The sequence below is a fragment of the Lepidochelys kempii genome, chromosome 1 (genome assembly GCF_965140285.1).
Source record: "Lepidochelys kempii isolate rLepKem1 chromosome 1, rLepKem1.hap1, whole genome shotgun sequence".
NCBI classification, from domain to species: domain Eukaryota; kingdom Metazoa; phylum Chordata; order Testudines; family Cheloniidae; genus Lepidochelys; species Lepidochelys kempii.
Window position 1 is genome coordinate 56,580,917 of NC_136380.1, and position 16,540 is coordinate 56,597,456.

General features: G+C 45.0%; 1 protein-coding gene across 6 annotated transcripts in view; it reads left to right on the forward strand.

Annotated features, from left to right (window-relative positions):
* DHRS12 (dehydrogenase/reductase 12) overlaps positions 1–16,540 on the forward strand; it is a 41,219-nt gene that overhangs the window by 16,155 nt on the left and 8,524 nt on the right. For all 6 annotated transcript variants that reach the window (XM_073343141.2, XM_073343132.2, XM_073343149.2 and 3 more), the window contains one exon: positions 16,263–16,324. In XM_073343141.2, the coding sequence (XP_073199242.1) occupies positions 16,263–16,324 (62 nt within the window). The remainder of the gene's footprint in view (positions 1–16,262; positions 16,325–16,540) is intronic.

Below are 16,540 nucleotides of genomic sequence, written 5' to 3' on the forward strand. Positions count from 1 at the left end.
TGTTTAAAATCTTGCCTTACTTGCAAGGCATCTCATCTGTCTTCCCTTAGTGACCTGCTTCTGCCTTATCTCATCTATCCCTCTTAGGTCAGGTCTAATGAAGCGGTCTACTGGTAATACCTGTGTAATTGTGCAAGACTTCAGGACATGACAGGATTTAAAAACTTTGCAACATTTTAGTCAGTGTGCCAGATCTGATCTCTAGATAACATGTACATCAGTTGTGGCATTGTCTGCCTTGGGGTCTAAAATGTTGTGAAGTCTTTAAATCCAGGTTAGAGACATTTCCCCTTGACTTATTTTTTTTGAATCCTGGGATGTATTGCATAAAGGTTACTAATTTTTTTTTAAATTCTAATATTGGCTACTGTAGAAAGAAAAGGGTCTGCACTATATTCCTTTTCTCTCTCCATTCCTCATCAGAAGATTTTTTTTCCTTCTCACCTAGTTGTTAAGAATTAAGACTTTTTAATTCTAATTCACTTCATGTGCTGTACTTTGTTAGAAAATGTTAAGGCACAGCAGGTGTGTGAAGCAAAAGAATTACTGTTCCTTAAAGAGCTCTGAGTCACTGAAAATGATCCTGAGGAGAACAGAGACGTCCCCAAATTGTATTTATCTAAAGTTTGTGTGCAATGGTAGGCCAAGTAAGAACTTTCTAGTGTTTAATAAAAAAATAGAAAAGCAAACTGTTTTATGCTGGATACTGGGATGTTTGAAGTCTGGCTTTGCAGTGTGGTATCATGCCTGTGTATTACATAATCCATCTTATGATTGTTTGGCTTGCCAGACTTTTCCAGATTTGTTTTGTTAAGGTTAAACCTTTTCTGTTGAAGAAAATAGGATAGTCCTGCTATCTCTTTATTTATTTCTATAAATGTTCATGGCAGTTTACAGAACAAACATGACGTGATCCTTGCTGCAAAGACCTTATGCCCGAGGGGCCTGAATTCACATTTCGGTGAGACTGTTCCTAAGGGTATGTCTACACTATGAAATTAGGTCGAATTTATAGAAGTCGTTTTTTTAGAAATTGTTTTTATAAAGTCGAGTGTGTGTCTCCCCACACAAAATGCTCTAAGTGCATTAACTCGGCAGAGTGCTTCCACAGTACTGAGGCTAGTGTCGACTTCCGGAGCGTTGCACTATGGGTAGCTATCCCACAGTTCCTGCAGTCTCCACCACCCATTGGAATTCTGGGTTGAGATCCCAATGCCTGATGGGGCAAAAACAGTATTGCGCGTGATTCTGGGTACATGCTGTCAGGCCCTCCCTGTAAGCCATGTCGTCAGTCGCCTCTCCCTCCGTCAGAGCAATGGCAGGCAATTGTTCCGTGCCTTTTTTTCTGTGCAGACACCATACCACGGCAAGCATGGAGCCCGCTCAGATTACTTTGGCAATTAGGAGCACATTAAACACCACGCACATTATCCAGCAGTATATGCAGCACTAGAACCTGGCAAAGCGAAACCAGGCGAGTAGGTGACATCAGCGCGGTGACAAGAGTGATGAGGACACGGACACAGACTTCTCTCAAAGCATGGGCCCTGGCAATGTGGGCATCATGGTGCTAATGGGGCAGGTTCATGCAGTGGAATGCCGATTCTGGGCCCGGGAAACAAGCACAGACTGGTGGGACCGCATAGTGTTGCAGGTCTGGGATGATTTCCAGGAGCTGCGAAACTTTCGCATGTGTAAGGGCACTTTCATGGACTTTGTGTGACTTGCTTTCCCCTGCCCTGAGGTGCAAGAATACCAAGATGAGAACAACCCTCACAGTTGAGAAGTGAGTGGCAATAGACCTGTGGAAGCTTGCAACGTCAGATAGCTACCGGTCAGTCGGGAATCAATTTGGAGTGGGCAAATCTACTGTGGGGGCTGCTGTGATGCAAGTAGCCCATGCAATCAAAGATCTGCTGATATCAAGGGTAGTGACCCTGAGAAATGTGCAGGTCATAGTGGATGGCTTTGCTGCAATGGGATTCCCTAACTGTGGTGGGGCCATAGACGGAACCCATATCCCTGTCTTAACACCGGAGCACCAAGCCGGCGAGTACATAAACCGCAAGGGGTACTTTTCAGTGGTGCTGCAAGCACTGGTGGATCACAAGGGTCGTTTCACCAACATCAACGTGGGATGGCTGGGAATGGTACATGACGCTCGCATCTTCAGGAACTCTGTTTCAAAAGCTGTAGGAAGGGACTTTATTCCCAGACCAGAAAATAACTGTTGGGGATGTTGAAATGCCTATAGTTATCCTTGGGGACCCAGCCTACCCCTTAATGCCATGGCTCATGAAGTCACACACAGGCAGCCTGGACAGTAGTCAGGAGCTGTTCAACTACAGGCTGAGCAAGTGCAGAATGGTGGTAAAATGTGCATTTGGACGTTTAAAAGCACGCTGGCACAGTTTACTGACTCGCTTAGACCTCAGCGAAACCAATATTCCCATTGTTATTACTGCTTGCTGTGTGCGCCACAATATCTGTGAGAGTAAGGGGGAGATGTTTATGGCAGGGTGGGTGGTTGAGGCAAATTGCCTGGCCGCTGGTTACGTGCAGCCAGGCACCAGGGCGTTAGAGCACAGGAGGGCGCGGTGCGCATCAGAGAAGCTTTGAAAACCAGTTTCATGACTGGCCAGGCTATGGTGTGAAAGTTCTGTTTGTTTCTGCTCGATGAAACACCCCGCCTGCCCCTTGGTTCACTCTACTTCCCTGTAAGCTAACCATCCTCCCCTCCCCCCTTCGATCACTGCTTGCAGAGGCAATAAAGTCATTGTTGCTTCACATTCATGCATTCTTTAATTCATCACACAAATAGGGAGATAACTGCCAAGGTAGCCCGGGAGAGGTGGTGGAGGAGGGAAGGACTAGGCCATACAGCACTTTAAAACTTATTGAATGACAGCCTTCTGTTGCTTGGGCAATCCTCTGCGGTGGAGTGGCTGAGTGGCTGGAGGCCCCCCCCCCAACGCGTTCTTGGGCATCTGGGTGAGGAGGCTATGGAACTTGGGGAGGAGGGTGATTGGTTACACAGGGGCTGTAGCGGCGGTCTGTGCTCCTGCTGTCTTTCCTGCAGCTCAGCCATATGCTGGAGCATATTAGTTTGATCCTCCAGCAGCTTCAGCATTGAATCCTGCCTCCTGTCATCACACTGTCGCCACGTTTCAGCTTCAGCCCTCTTCAGCCCATCACTTACTCTCCTCAGCCCGTCACCTCTCCTCCCGGTCATTTTGTGCTTTCCTGCACTCTAACATTGTCTGCCTCCACGCATTTGTCTGTGCTCTGTTAGTGTGGGAGGACAGCATGAGCTCAGAGAACATTTCATCGTGAGTGCGTTTTTTTTCGCCTTCTAATCTTCGCTAGCCTCTGGGAAGGAGAAGATCCTTGAAACGCATGCAGCTGGTGGAGGAAAAAAAAGGGACAGTGGTATTTAAAAAGACACATTTTATAGAACAATGGGTACACTCTTTCACGGTAAACCTTGCTGTTAACATTACATACATAGCACATGTGCTTTCGTTACAAGGTAGGATTTTGCCGCCCCCACCCCCCACTGCGTGGCTAACCCCTCCCCCCTCCCCGTGGCTAACAGCGGGGAACATTTCTGTTCAGCCACAGGCAAACAGCCCAGCAGGAACGGGTGCCTCTGAATGTCCCCTTAAGAAAAGCACCCTATTTCAACCAGGTGACCATGAATGATATCACTCTCCTGAGGATAACACACAGAGATAAAGAATGGATGTTGTTTGAATGCCAGCAAACATACGCTGCAATGCTTTGTTCTGCAATGATTCCCGACTACGTGCTACTGGCTTGGCGTGGTAAAGTGTCCTACCAAGGTGGACAGAATAAGGCTGCCCTCCCGAGAAACCTTTTGCAAAGGCTTTGGGAGTACATCCAGGAGATCTTTATGGAGATGTTCCTGGAGGATTTCCGCTCCATCCCCAGACACGTTAACAGACTTTTCCAGTAGCTGTAATGGCCGTGAATGCCAGGGCACATTAATCATTAAACACGCTTGCTTTTAAACCATATATCCTATTTAAAAAGATACACTCACCAGAGGTTCCTTCTCTGCCTGGCGGTTCCAGGAGGCAGCCTTGGGTGGGTTCCGGGGGTACTGGCTCCAGGTCCAGGGTGAGAAACCGTTCCTGGCTGTCGGGGAAAACCGGTTTCTCTGCTTGCTTGCTGTGAGCTATCTACAACCTCCTCCTCATCATCTTCCTCGTTCCCCAAACCTGCTTCCGTGTTACCTCCCTCTCCATTGAAGGAGTCAAAGCACAGGGTTTGGGTAGTGGTGGCTGAACCCCCTAAAATGGCATGCAGCTCATTATAGAAGCGGCATGTTTGGGGCTCTGACCCGGAGTGGCCTTTTGCCTCTCTGGTTTTCTGGTAGGCTTGCCTCAGCTCCTTAAGTTTCACGTGGCACTGCTTTGGGTCCCTGTTATGGCCTCTGTCCTTCATGCCCTGGGAGATTTTGACAAAGGTTTTGGCATTTCGAAAACTGGAACGGAGTTCTGATAGCACGGATTCTTCTCCCCATACAGCGATCAGATCCCGTACCTCCTGTTCGGTCCATGCTGACACTCTTTTGTGATTCTGGGACTCCATCATGGTCACCTCTGCTGATGAGCTCTGCATGGTCACCTCCGCTAATGAGCTCTGCACTCACCTGCAGCTCGCCACGCTGGCCAAACAAGAAATGAAATTCAAAAGTTTGTGGGCCTTTTCCTGTCTACCTGGCCAGTGCATCTGAGTTGAGAGTGCTGTCCAGAGCGGTCACAATGGAGCACTCTGGGATAGCTCCTGGAGGCCAATACTACCTAATTGCATCCACAGTACACCAAATTCGACCCGGCAAGGCTGATTTCAGCGCTAATCCCCTTGTTGGGGGTGTAGTAAAGCAATCGATTTTAAGAGCCCTTTAAGCTTTAAAAAAAGGGCTTCGTCACGTGGACGGGTGCAGGATTAAATCTATTTAATGCTGCTAAATTCGACCTCAACTCCTAGTGTAGACCAGGGCTAAGTAAGGACTACTCATGTGAATACAAGTTTCTAGAATTGGCCCTACTTTTCTACATGAGTGAAAGCTGGTAGGGCAAAGGGAAATGGGGTGTGTCGGTAGGCAGAGTGCACGCTTGCACACAATTGGGTTTTGTGTCTAGATGGCTTTTTTTAAAAGTGTCTAAGCTAAAATTGTTGATTTGTAAACTTGTGAGCAGGCACGGTCTTCCTATATGTTCATAGTACAGTGGCACTGTAGGCAGTACCACAGTAGAAATAAATACTGTGTGGTTCATTGTAATTGTATAGCTGTTATTGCTCTTAATGCCTCGCCCCTTGTTACCAGCTAGACAACAAAGAGTTAGTGCTCTATTTACTGGAACATAATTGAAGTAAAAGAATGATCAATCCGTAGTGACTGCCGTGCAGCTGTGTAGAATTAATACTGTAGTATAGAAACAGTACTTACATATGAGTGTTAAACTGAATGCAGCAATTAACCAGTGATGTTGATAGGCTGAGATCATATAGATGGTTGGAGGCAGTTCAAAATGGTTTCTTATGTAGCAGCATATGTACATAGAGAATTCTTGTTGCTTTTGTCCTTTGTCTCAGATGTGGTTGAGCTTAAATCTCATTCTAGAGGTTGGACTCGTACGTGGTGTGGCCATTTTGTCAAGGAGCTGCTGCACTGATAAGCAGTGATTTCTTCTGATGTGACATACAGGCTTCCTAGTCAGCATTTGCCTTTTTGAAGCCAGCCACTGCAAGATGATGATCCCAGCTGACAGTGTTCAATCCGTGTGTAAGCTGTAAGTGGAGGCGGATGGATAGAGGACTCAGCACTGTTGCTTGTTGGTGCATTAAAGACCATCTTTCACAGTTGAAACAAGGCCTGTAAAGTACTGGAACAAGGGAAGTTCTTACTTCATTTTTACATGTCATGTCTCTTCACTCCAGCATGAGAGAATAGTACATCTATTCATTTTTATTGGCACTTACTGGCAGAGGGAGCACTAAAACACACTGGAAGCTGAGGGGAGATGATCATAGAATACAGTAAGTCTCCATTCCTCATTCCAACTGAACCTAAACCCCCTTTGCTTCACTATCGTTTTTTTCTTAATTTAATAGTTCAAGCCACATCCTCTTCCCAGTTTTCAGTCAAAATAATAGGTAGGGCATGGGGAAGGATCCTCCTCTCAGGCCCTAGAATGCAGCACGGTTCCTCAATGGTAACTACTCTAGCCTCTGTTACAGCTTGCAAACCCATTTCTCCCCAAAATGGGTCTGGCTAGTGAATCCTGGCAGGCAGTGCTGCCTAGTGGATAGGGCACTAGACTATTTGGACTCAGGAGCTCCCAGATCTGTCATTGGTCTGCTGCATGACATTGGGCAAGTCACCTCCACTCTTTGTGCCGCCATTTCCACATCGGTAAAATGGGAATACTTGCCCGCTGCTGTAAAATGCTTTGAGATCTACAGATGAAGTCTTACATTAGAGTGGTGTTGTTTAATAATCCACATAGCCACTGGCTGTATCACCTCCCTACATACCAGGGCAGAGAGAACCCTTACAGCTTTGTGGTATAAAGGAAATGTCAACCGGTGTCTTGTCTTTCGCACACGTTCTACCTTTCACTCCCCTTTCTTGTGCTGGGCTGGCAGATTGGGCCCTTAAAGAATAGTGTACTAAAATCTGGAATTCTGATTTCCTGCTTGAGAGAACTGGCCTGTAGCTGTCTCCTCATAGGGAACTTTATAAACAAGAGGCCTCAAAAAAATAAACAGTTCAAGGAAAACCTTCTGTGTACTCCATTTAAAAATACTTGGCTGTGGCAAGAGCAAGCCCATTCATTATTTTAACAATGAATTTACCAGATGAATGAACCATTGAAACCTGTATAAGCAAAGATTATTTTTGTTCCCACTCTTTTTCCACAGTTGAAATAACACTGTTGTCGATATGCTGCAAAGCATGGGCAGATGGGGAAAACTCCACTGAGTGTGGTGTTGGCTGCCTGCCATTGTCTGAATGGTAGAGAATTAAAAACTTCACCAACAACTTAACTCTAATTGCCAAGTAGAACATCAAGAGAAAACTATTCCGGCATGCTCCCAGGACATTTTGGTCTGCAGTGATTGCATCATCAATTAATTTAATATTATAAACAGGCAGCAGCTTTACACTTTTCCTCTTGCAGAAGCCCTAATTTACTTTATAAATCAATTTTGAAACCCAAGATTTTTGGGTCATTCTATACAAATGCAGTACAGCAGGTAGGAAAGAATATTCTCATGTACAGTTTTGCATATTCTATCCTGGCAATCTTCAAGTTTTAAGTATGTAAAATCTGGTTGTTTTAACTAGTAGCATATTAAAATGTTGACTTGAAGGCATTTTTGAAATCTGCTTTCAGGACATTGGCACTTGGGCTGATGCACATTTTGTTTAGATCCGTAGTCTAGCTCAGGATAAATTTTTGTAGCATTATATAGAAAGAATCGGTGTCCTAATACAACATAGCCGGCTAAGACACTGGTTGGGAGTAGCTTTCCCACTAATGTATTGCTATAGAACTAGTGCAATCTGCAGTGACTGAAAATTTCTGCAAGAATTTACAAACCGCATTTCAGCAATACTGTCATTTCATCAGAGTGCCTTCAGCTTCTATTTCACAACAGGTGAATTGAAAAATCATTTTATTTAAAAATTAAAATTGAGATTTTTAAACCAACAAAATCTAGGATGGAAACCAGAAATGTCAATATAAGAAATCATCATAATTTTAGAACTCTAGCATTATGAGGGTCTCACAATGTGATCACAAAACACTGAGCATGGAGGCATACAGTTTTACTGCTGTGTGTTTAACTGTGTGGAATTACCAAAATGGGAGATGCTAATTAGAGCATGATATCAAATTCCATAAATTGATGAGAGGATCTCAGAGTAATTGGGGCAATTATGGAACATACCATTAGAAAACGTGTGGTATTTTTTGTGTTTACTTTAACACACAGAATTTATTTTAAAATATATTGTGTTCTTACTGACATACCAACTACTCTGGAATGGCAGTGTATAACTCACTGAACTTTAACCTATATTATCTAGGTTCTCATGTGAGCCATTGCTAAATAGTTTCCAAACATGAGCTGTGCTCATCTGTCTACTTATTGAAAAGGATGTAACAGCACTATATTATGCACCATTGATTATTGTGTGAGTTCAGTTTACAGAAATAAAACTAGTGGATTTCTCCCAAAGAAATATTCAGACTCCTGTGTTTCTTTTTAAAAAGAAATCTGTGTCAATGTGTTGAACAACTCCACTTTAACTCCAGAAGGCATGATCAGCTACTGCTGTAACAAACCTCATTTTGTGGGACAGTGCTGTGGCTGGCTTAATTTTCTCTAGACAGTCTTCACACTGTGTCACTTACTACCTAATAAGAGCCTGAAGAGATCTTAATAGACTCCGGCCTCTCTTGTGGCACTTTGATTAAAAAATAAATACATCTCCCCTTTGGACAGAAGTATGTAACCCGTTTCTAATGCAATTCATTTCTCCTTGTTGCCTTCCTTGAAACTATAGTTTCTTGAGTTAGATGCGGATACACATTCCAAAATACTCCCACAGCATTAAGAACTCTAGCTCTTTTTTAAAAAGAATCTTCTTTTGTCACTGAATCACTGCCCTCTTTCTGAATGAATGAAAAGAGTGAGGGACGCAATGTGGATAACCACCTGGATCTCTTCTACTTTATATAGGACCTCCTCTAAGCCCTGGTCTATACTATGAGTTTAGGTCGAATTTAGCAGCATTAGATCGATTTAACCCTGTACCCATCCACTCAACAAAGCCATTTTTGTCAACTTAATGGGCTCTTAAAATCGATTTCTGTACTCCTCCCTGACGAGGGGATTAGCACTGAAATCGACATCGCCGGATTGAATTTGGGTTAGTGTGGATGTAATTCGACGGTATTGGCCTTCGGGAGCTACCCACAGTGCTCCATTGTGACCGCTCTGGACAGCGCTGTCAACTTGGATGCACTGGCCAGGTAGACCGGAAATGCCCCACGAACTTTTGAATTTCATTTCCTGTTTGGTCAGTGTGGCGAGCTCATCAGCAGAGGTGACCATGGAGTCCCCGAATCGCAAAAAAGCTCCAGCATGGACCGAACAGGAGGTACTGGATCTGATCGCTATATGTGGAGACGAATCCGTGCTATCAGAACTCCGTTCCAAAAGACGAAATGCCAAAATATTTGAAAAAAACTCCAAGGGCACGAAGGACAGAGGCTACCCCAGGGACCCGCAGCAGTGCCACGTGAAACTTAAGGAGCTTAGGCAAGCCTACCAAAAAATCCAAGAGGCAAATGCCTGCTCAGGGTCAGAGCCCCAGACGTGCCGCTTCTATGATGAGCTGCATGCAATTCTAGGGGGTGCCCCTACAACTACCCCACAACTGTACGTGGACTCCTGCAAGGGGGGAGTCTCACGCAACAGGGATGAGGATTTTGGGGACGAGGTAGATAGCGCACACCAGGCAAGCAGAGAAATCGTTCTCTCCAACAGCCAGGAACTGTTTATCACCCTGGATCCAATACCCTCCCAACCCGGGCAACCGGACCTTGAAGGCGGAGAAGACACCTCTGGTGAGTGTACCTTTGTAAATATAATACACGGTTTAAAAGCAAGCATGTTTAATTATTACTTTGCCCTGAAGACTTGGGATGCATTGGCAGCCAGTACAGCTACTGGAAAAGTCTGTTAACATGTCTGGGGATGGAGCGGAAATCCTCCAGGGACATCTCAATGAAGCTGTCCTGGAGGTACTCCAAAAGCCTTTGCAAAAGGTTTCTGGGGAGAGCAGCTGTATTGCGTCCTCCATGGTAGGACACTTTACCATGGCAGGCCAGCAGCACGTAGTTTGGAATCATTGAATAAGAAAGCATTGCAGCGTGTGGTCCCGGTGTTTGCTGGCATTCAAGCAACATCCGTTCTTTATCTCTCTGTGTTATCCTCAGGAGAGTGATGTCATTCATGGTCACCTGGTTGAAATAGGGTGCTTTTCTTAAGGGGACATCAGAGGTGGCCATTCCTGCTGGGCTGTTTGCCTGTGGCTGAACAGAAATGTTCCCCGCTGTTAGCCACGCGGTGGGGGGAGGGGTGAAGCGATCATCCCAGAGGATTGGGTGTGTGTGTGGGGGGGTTAGTTGGGTTTGTGCTGCATGTTAAGCTGAAAACATCAGCCCCTCCTTTTTTAAATGACTAATGTGTCTTTTTCAGTTTTAATCTCCCTTTTTTTCCTCCCACAGCTGCAAATGTTTCAACGCTGCAACTAGCATCTTCGTCCCAGAGGCTAGCGCAGATAAGAAGGCGAAAAAAAGTGCACTTGCGATGAAATGTTCTCTGAGCTCATACAGTCCACCGAAACTGAAAGAGCCCAGCAGAAATGTGTGGAGGCAGAAAATGGAAGAGTCCAGGAAAGCACAAAATGAACACGAGGACAGATGGCTGGAGCAACACGAGAGGTGGCAGCAGTGTGATGAAAGGAGGCCGGATGCAATGCTGAGACTACTGGAGGATCAAACTGATATGCGCCGGCGTATGATTGAGGTGCAGGAAAGGCACAGACTGCCACTGCAGCCCCTCTGTAACCAACAGCCCTCCTCCCCAAGTTCCATAGCCTTCTCACCCAGATGCCCAAGAACGCGGGGGGGCCCTCGGGGCACCCAACCACTCCACCTCAGAGGACTGCCCAAGCAACAGAAGGCTGGTATTCAGTAAGTTTTGAAGTGCAGTGTAGCCTTGTCCTTCCCTCCTCTCCTCATCCACCACCCCACCCGGTGCTTCCCTCTTTCTCCCACCCCTCCCGGGCTACTTTGGCCCTATTTGTGTGATGAATTAATAAAGAATGCATGAATTTGAAACAACAATGACTTTATTGCCTCCACAAGCAGTGATCGAAGGAGGAAGGGGGGGCAGTTGGTTTACAGGGAAGTAGAGTGAACCAAGGGGCGGGCGGGGTGTTTCATCAAGGATAAACAAACAGAACTGTCATGCTGTAGCCTGGTCAGCCATGAAACTGGTTTTCAAAGCTTCTCTGATGTGCACCGCACCCTCCTGTGCTCTTCTAACGCCCTGGTGCCTGGCTACGTGTAACCAGCGGCCAAGCAATTTGCCTCAACCACCTACCCTGCCATAAACATCTTCCCCCTTACTGTCACAGATCTTGTGGAGCGCACAGCAAGCAGTAATAACACTGGGAATATTGGTTTCGCTGAGATTTAACAGAGTCTGTAAACTGCGCCAGCGCGCTTGTAAACATCCAAATGCACATTCTACCACCATTCTGCACTTGCTCAGCCTGTAGTTGAACAGCTCCTGACTACTGTCCAGGCTGCCTGTGTGAGACTTCATGAGCCATGGCATTAAGGGGTAGGCTGGGTCCCCAAGGATAACTATAGGCATTTCAACATCCCCAACGGTTATTTACTGGTCTGGGAATAAAGTCCCTTCCTACAGCTTTTGAAACAGACCAGAGTTCCTGAAGATGCGAGCGTCATGTACCTTTCCCGGCCATCCCACATTGATGTTGGTGAAATGACCCTTGTGATCCACCAGTGCTTGCAGCACCACTGAAAAGTACCCCTTGCGGTTTATGTACTCGCCGGCTTGGTGCTCCGGTGCCAAGATAGGGATATGGGTTCCGTCTATGGCCTCACCACAGTTAGGGAATCCCATTGCAGCAAAACCATCCACTATGACCTGCATGTTTCTCAGAGTCAGTACCCTTGATAGCAGCTCAGTGATTGCGTTAGCTACTTGGATCACAGTAGATTTGCCTACTTCAAATTGGTTCCCGACTGACTGGTAGCTGTCTTGCATTGCAAGCTTCCAGAGGGCTATCACCACTCGCTTGTGAACTGTGAGATCTGCTCTCATCTTGGTATTCTTGTGCTTCAGGGCAGGGGAAAGCAAGTCACAAAGTTCCATGAAAGTGTCCTTACGCATGTGAAAGTTTCGCAGCCCTTGGGAATCATCCCAGACCCGCAACGCTATGCGGTCCCACCAGTCTGTGCTTGTTTCCCAGGCCCAGAATTGGCGTTCCATGGCATGAGCCTGCCCCATTGCCACCAGGATGGCCAAATTGCTGGGGCCCGTGCTTTGAGAGAAGTCTGTGTTCATGTCCTCATCACTCTCATCACCGCGCTGCCATCGCCTCCTCGCATGCTTTTGCAGTTTCTGGTTCCGCATATACCGCATGATAATGCGTGAGGTGTTTACAATGCTCATAACTGCTGCGGTGATCTGAGCAGGCTCTATGCTTGCCGTGGTATGGTGTCTGCAGGAGAGCAGGACCGCAGGGGAAGTGGTGGTTGGATGACAAGTTTTGTAGATCTTCTGCACCGTCTGCTGCCAGAACACAACAGCTGAGTGGGGTGCACGCTTGCCGTGGTATGGCGACACAAGGGCAGCCGAGCAGAGTTGCAGTGGAAGCGGCCCTGCGAGAGCACCAGGAGAGCAGAGTGGCAGTGGAAGCGGTGGATGACGACAACTGCTAACGACGGTTAGCAGTCCTACTGCACCAACTGCTGAAAGCAGTATGGCGCCTGCACAGAAAAATGGCGTGAAATGATTGTCTGCTATTGCTTTCACCGGGCGGGGGGGGGCTACTGACATGTACCCAAAATCACCTGTGACAATGTTTTTGCCCCAACAGGCATTGGGAGCTTAACCCAGAATTCCAATGGGTGGCGGAGACTACGGGAACTGTGGGATAGCTACCCACAGTGCAATGCTCCGAAAGTCTACGCTAGCCTCGGTACTGTGGACGCACTCTGCCGACTTAATGCGCTTAGTGCATTAGTGTGGGGACACACCAAATCACCTTCTAAAAAATTGACTTCTATAAATTCGACCTAATTTCGTAGTGTAGACATATCCTAAGATACTGCATATCTAATGCCTTTCAGTGGTAGTAATTTCACATTGCACTTTCTGTTCACTACCATCTACATTTCACTTAACCTATGTTTTATCCTTTTTTCTTAATAATCGTTTTTGGATTGTTCAATATTTTTACTCATTTCTCTTAATGGATATGGTTCATTCCTATAGATCTTAGTATTGTTTATACTTTACTTTATGTATTTACCAAGTTCAGTTTGGTTTTGTGTATCTTTCCCCTGTGCCTGTATGCAGAAGTCTGTTGTGGGTTATTTGTATATTTGGGTATTGGCTTATTTTAAAAAAAGATGAAAACATAATAGATGTGGAGTTACTATTTATTAATTATGAAAGTGCACAATCAACTCAAAGTTAAGTTTCAGAAATTTTGCCTTGCTTTTCCTTAATGGTGGAAATCTTGATCAATCTTTCTAAATTCTCTTCCACCAAACTAAAATTCTAGCAGTTATTTCTCTGTGGAGAAAGTAATGTACAAAATATTTAAGGAGGGGATGTTTTTTCCTCATTTCTTTTCACTACTGTTTGTGATTCATAATACTATTTTGCAAGGCAGCATGACTTCCCATTTATTCACTCCCTCCACCCACCCCCCATCACTCAATGGAAATTCTACATCTATATTGCTGTCAATTTAGGCTGTAGCCTGTCCACAATTGTAAAATATTTGCTCTATAGTATGCAATCGTGTAACAAAACCCTATGTGATGTTAGCTGAATTTTGTAGACTAGGTTGGCCTTTTGTGTTTGTACATAACTGTCAAACTGTATAAGAATTTTTTAGTTGAAAGTATGTGGGTTTAAAATAGTGGAGACTTCAACTAGAATACCTCTTCTGTCACAATCAGTCTCCTTAGCCTTCAGGATTTGTTTCTCTTACAAGGCTAAAAACACTTGCTGGACCGAAGGCCTTGAATGATGAACAATGTTCCTCTTCATCTTCACACCTCTTCAGAACTTGTAAACAAAAGCCTACCATCTTTAAAAATGCAAATTAATCCTGGAGACAACTAAATTAAGTGTTGGCAGGTGGGCTGCACCTCAGGATTTTGGGAATGAAGTCAGTTAACACAAATTTGATCTTCCTTTGGATTTGAAGAGTCCCTATCAAAATGAAAGTTTTTAAACCAGGATTGTGGGTTATTAGAGCTCTGTTTAACTCATTGGGAACAACCAATGACAATCAAGAGATCTTGCTTTGCTGTTATTTTTCAGTCTTCCGGTCCCTAGCAGTGAGAGACTGTTACATTCTCCTTTGTTACTGACATTCTTCCTTACTGACCACAGCTTCTGCTTGTACTTTTTGCTCAAGACGGATTGTGCTAACTCATTCAAGTGCATTCACTTTGCTTGATTTTATTTTGTGTGTTCTAATTATTCATGGGGGTCCAAATGAGTATAGGAAAAGTTAGATCTGTTATGGATGAACAAGGGTACTGAGCAGATTGCTCAAGTGGAATGTAATACTTTAAAATTCTGTAACATGTTGATCAATGTGCTGTATTGCAACCTTTCAGCCACAAAAGTGTTGAGATCATTGAGTTGCAAAGAAACATGTTTGTCTGTATAACAGTGAAAAATGTGGCCTCACTAATTCATATGAAAATTGTTTATTTTCATAGAACTAGAGAACAAGGGTTAGCCCTTGTCTACACTGGCACTTTACAGTGCTGAAACTTTCTCGCTTGGGTGTGAAAAACCACAACTGGTCCCTGTCCCACTCCTGTCTCTTCCCTGCCCTTTGCTCCTTATCCCAGACTCCTCTTCTCTACAGTCCCAGTCGGGTGGTTCTAGGGCTAGGTGAGCAGGGCAATCACCCTAGGTACCAACTTCGAGGCCACTGAACTGGTGTGATGCTGGGGTGTTTTCTATTTTTATATTTTTGCTCCACTCTGTCTTTGCTCCACTTTGATTGGCCAGCCACTTTTTTTGGCTTGCCTGCTTGGCAGGGCGTGCCAAAAACGTTATTGCCCTATGCAGCAAAATGGCTAGGGCTGCTCCTGGTCCCAGTCTCCATGATTTTCATCCATTCCTCTTGCCCAGCTAGTCTGTCTTCCCCCTCCTTTGCCAAAACTCCCAGTCCTAGTTTCCTCTGGCCTAGGTTCCTGGTTCCAATTTAATTCTCTTGCCTTTCCTCCTCCCCTAGTCCATCACTTATCCTCTCTCTCTATTGGAATCAGTCAGCTTCCTTTTCACTGCCGGGGCATCAGCTGTATGGAGCGTTGAGAGCACAGGAGAGAAAGGCTTCCTACTCTCAGTTTAGGTCCCTGGTTCTGACATGGCCTGCAGCAGCCCAGAGCTGCAGCTGCAGGGAAAGACCTGCTCAGACACGGGCTGGAGCATGCTGCCCATTGAGGATGGAACATTGGAGATTTTTAGCTGTGGTCTAGCAAGTCTTGTCTGAGTATTTGCAAGCTGTGATTCCTAACCCTTTCTCTCTCCTGGTCCCGCCCCATGAAAGCATGTAACTTCTCCAGATTTTCACAGAGATGGCAAAAGGCACATCCTCAACTCACCGGCCACGCACTGCTAAATTTGAAGTTCCTGCTTTGGAGCATTACGGCACTAGTGCCTCTCAAATAAAAAAGCTCCAGAATTTAAACTTGGCAAAACATGTTTTTCTCTACCTTTTTGATCATGGAAACAGCTGAATTGTCTTCAGGGGGGGAACAAAAACAAAAAGCCTGAGGCAGGCACTTAGCATTGTAAATTTCAAACAGTTAAAATTTGGCCAATTTATCAGCAACTGAAAACGGGGTTTTATAATGAAGTGTCAGGCAACCTCAACAGGCAGTGACACACACACCCTCTCCCCTTCATGGTACCCCCGCTTCGCTCGCCCCCGCCACGCACTTACCCCTCATTGTAAACGAGCAGGCGGTTTTCTGCACAACACTCAATTGCAGTAATTGGAATATGGGGGTATTTAAGTTATTTTAGGGGGAGAAAGCAGAAATGTCTGTCTGCCACAGTTGTGAATTGTCTCTGGCATGTTTTTTCCCTAGTAAACTGTATTGTCTTTAGAATTATGACTAGAATGTAGTTAGCAGTCTAATATTGTATAGAAAAGACTTTTAAAAAATCTTTGTGCTCTGAATAGGTCTTTGTAATGATGAACAAGACATACATTTTATTCATAATTTGTAAAGTCAGAGACCTATTAAGACTCTTGATTCTTTATACCAAATGGCTGAGAAATGGAGGGTTTTTACATATTAGTCAGTATTTGGAGCAACTTGTTTTTGGTGAAATGTTCTTGTTTCCCTTTCTTTTAGGTGCATACATTCTTACAACTGCTCTACTGCCTTTGCTGGAAAAAGAAGATGATCCCAGAGTTGTGAGTTTATAATGCTTTTTTTAAACTGTTGTTTTTACTACACTCCTTTTGTGTTTTGTGGCAATGTCTCTTTCCTCTTTGATTGTGTACATGATGTTTGCTGCCCTGGTACTCGTTACTCCTCTGTCATGTGCCTAGCACATTTTTAGACTCTAATAAATAGTCATTGTCCATTCAAAATCTGAGTTCTATCCTGCTGTTTTGTAACATCTTTCT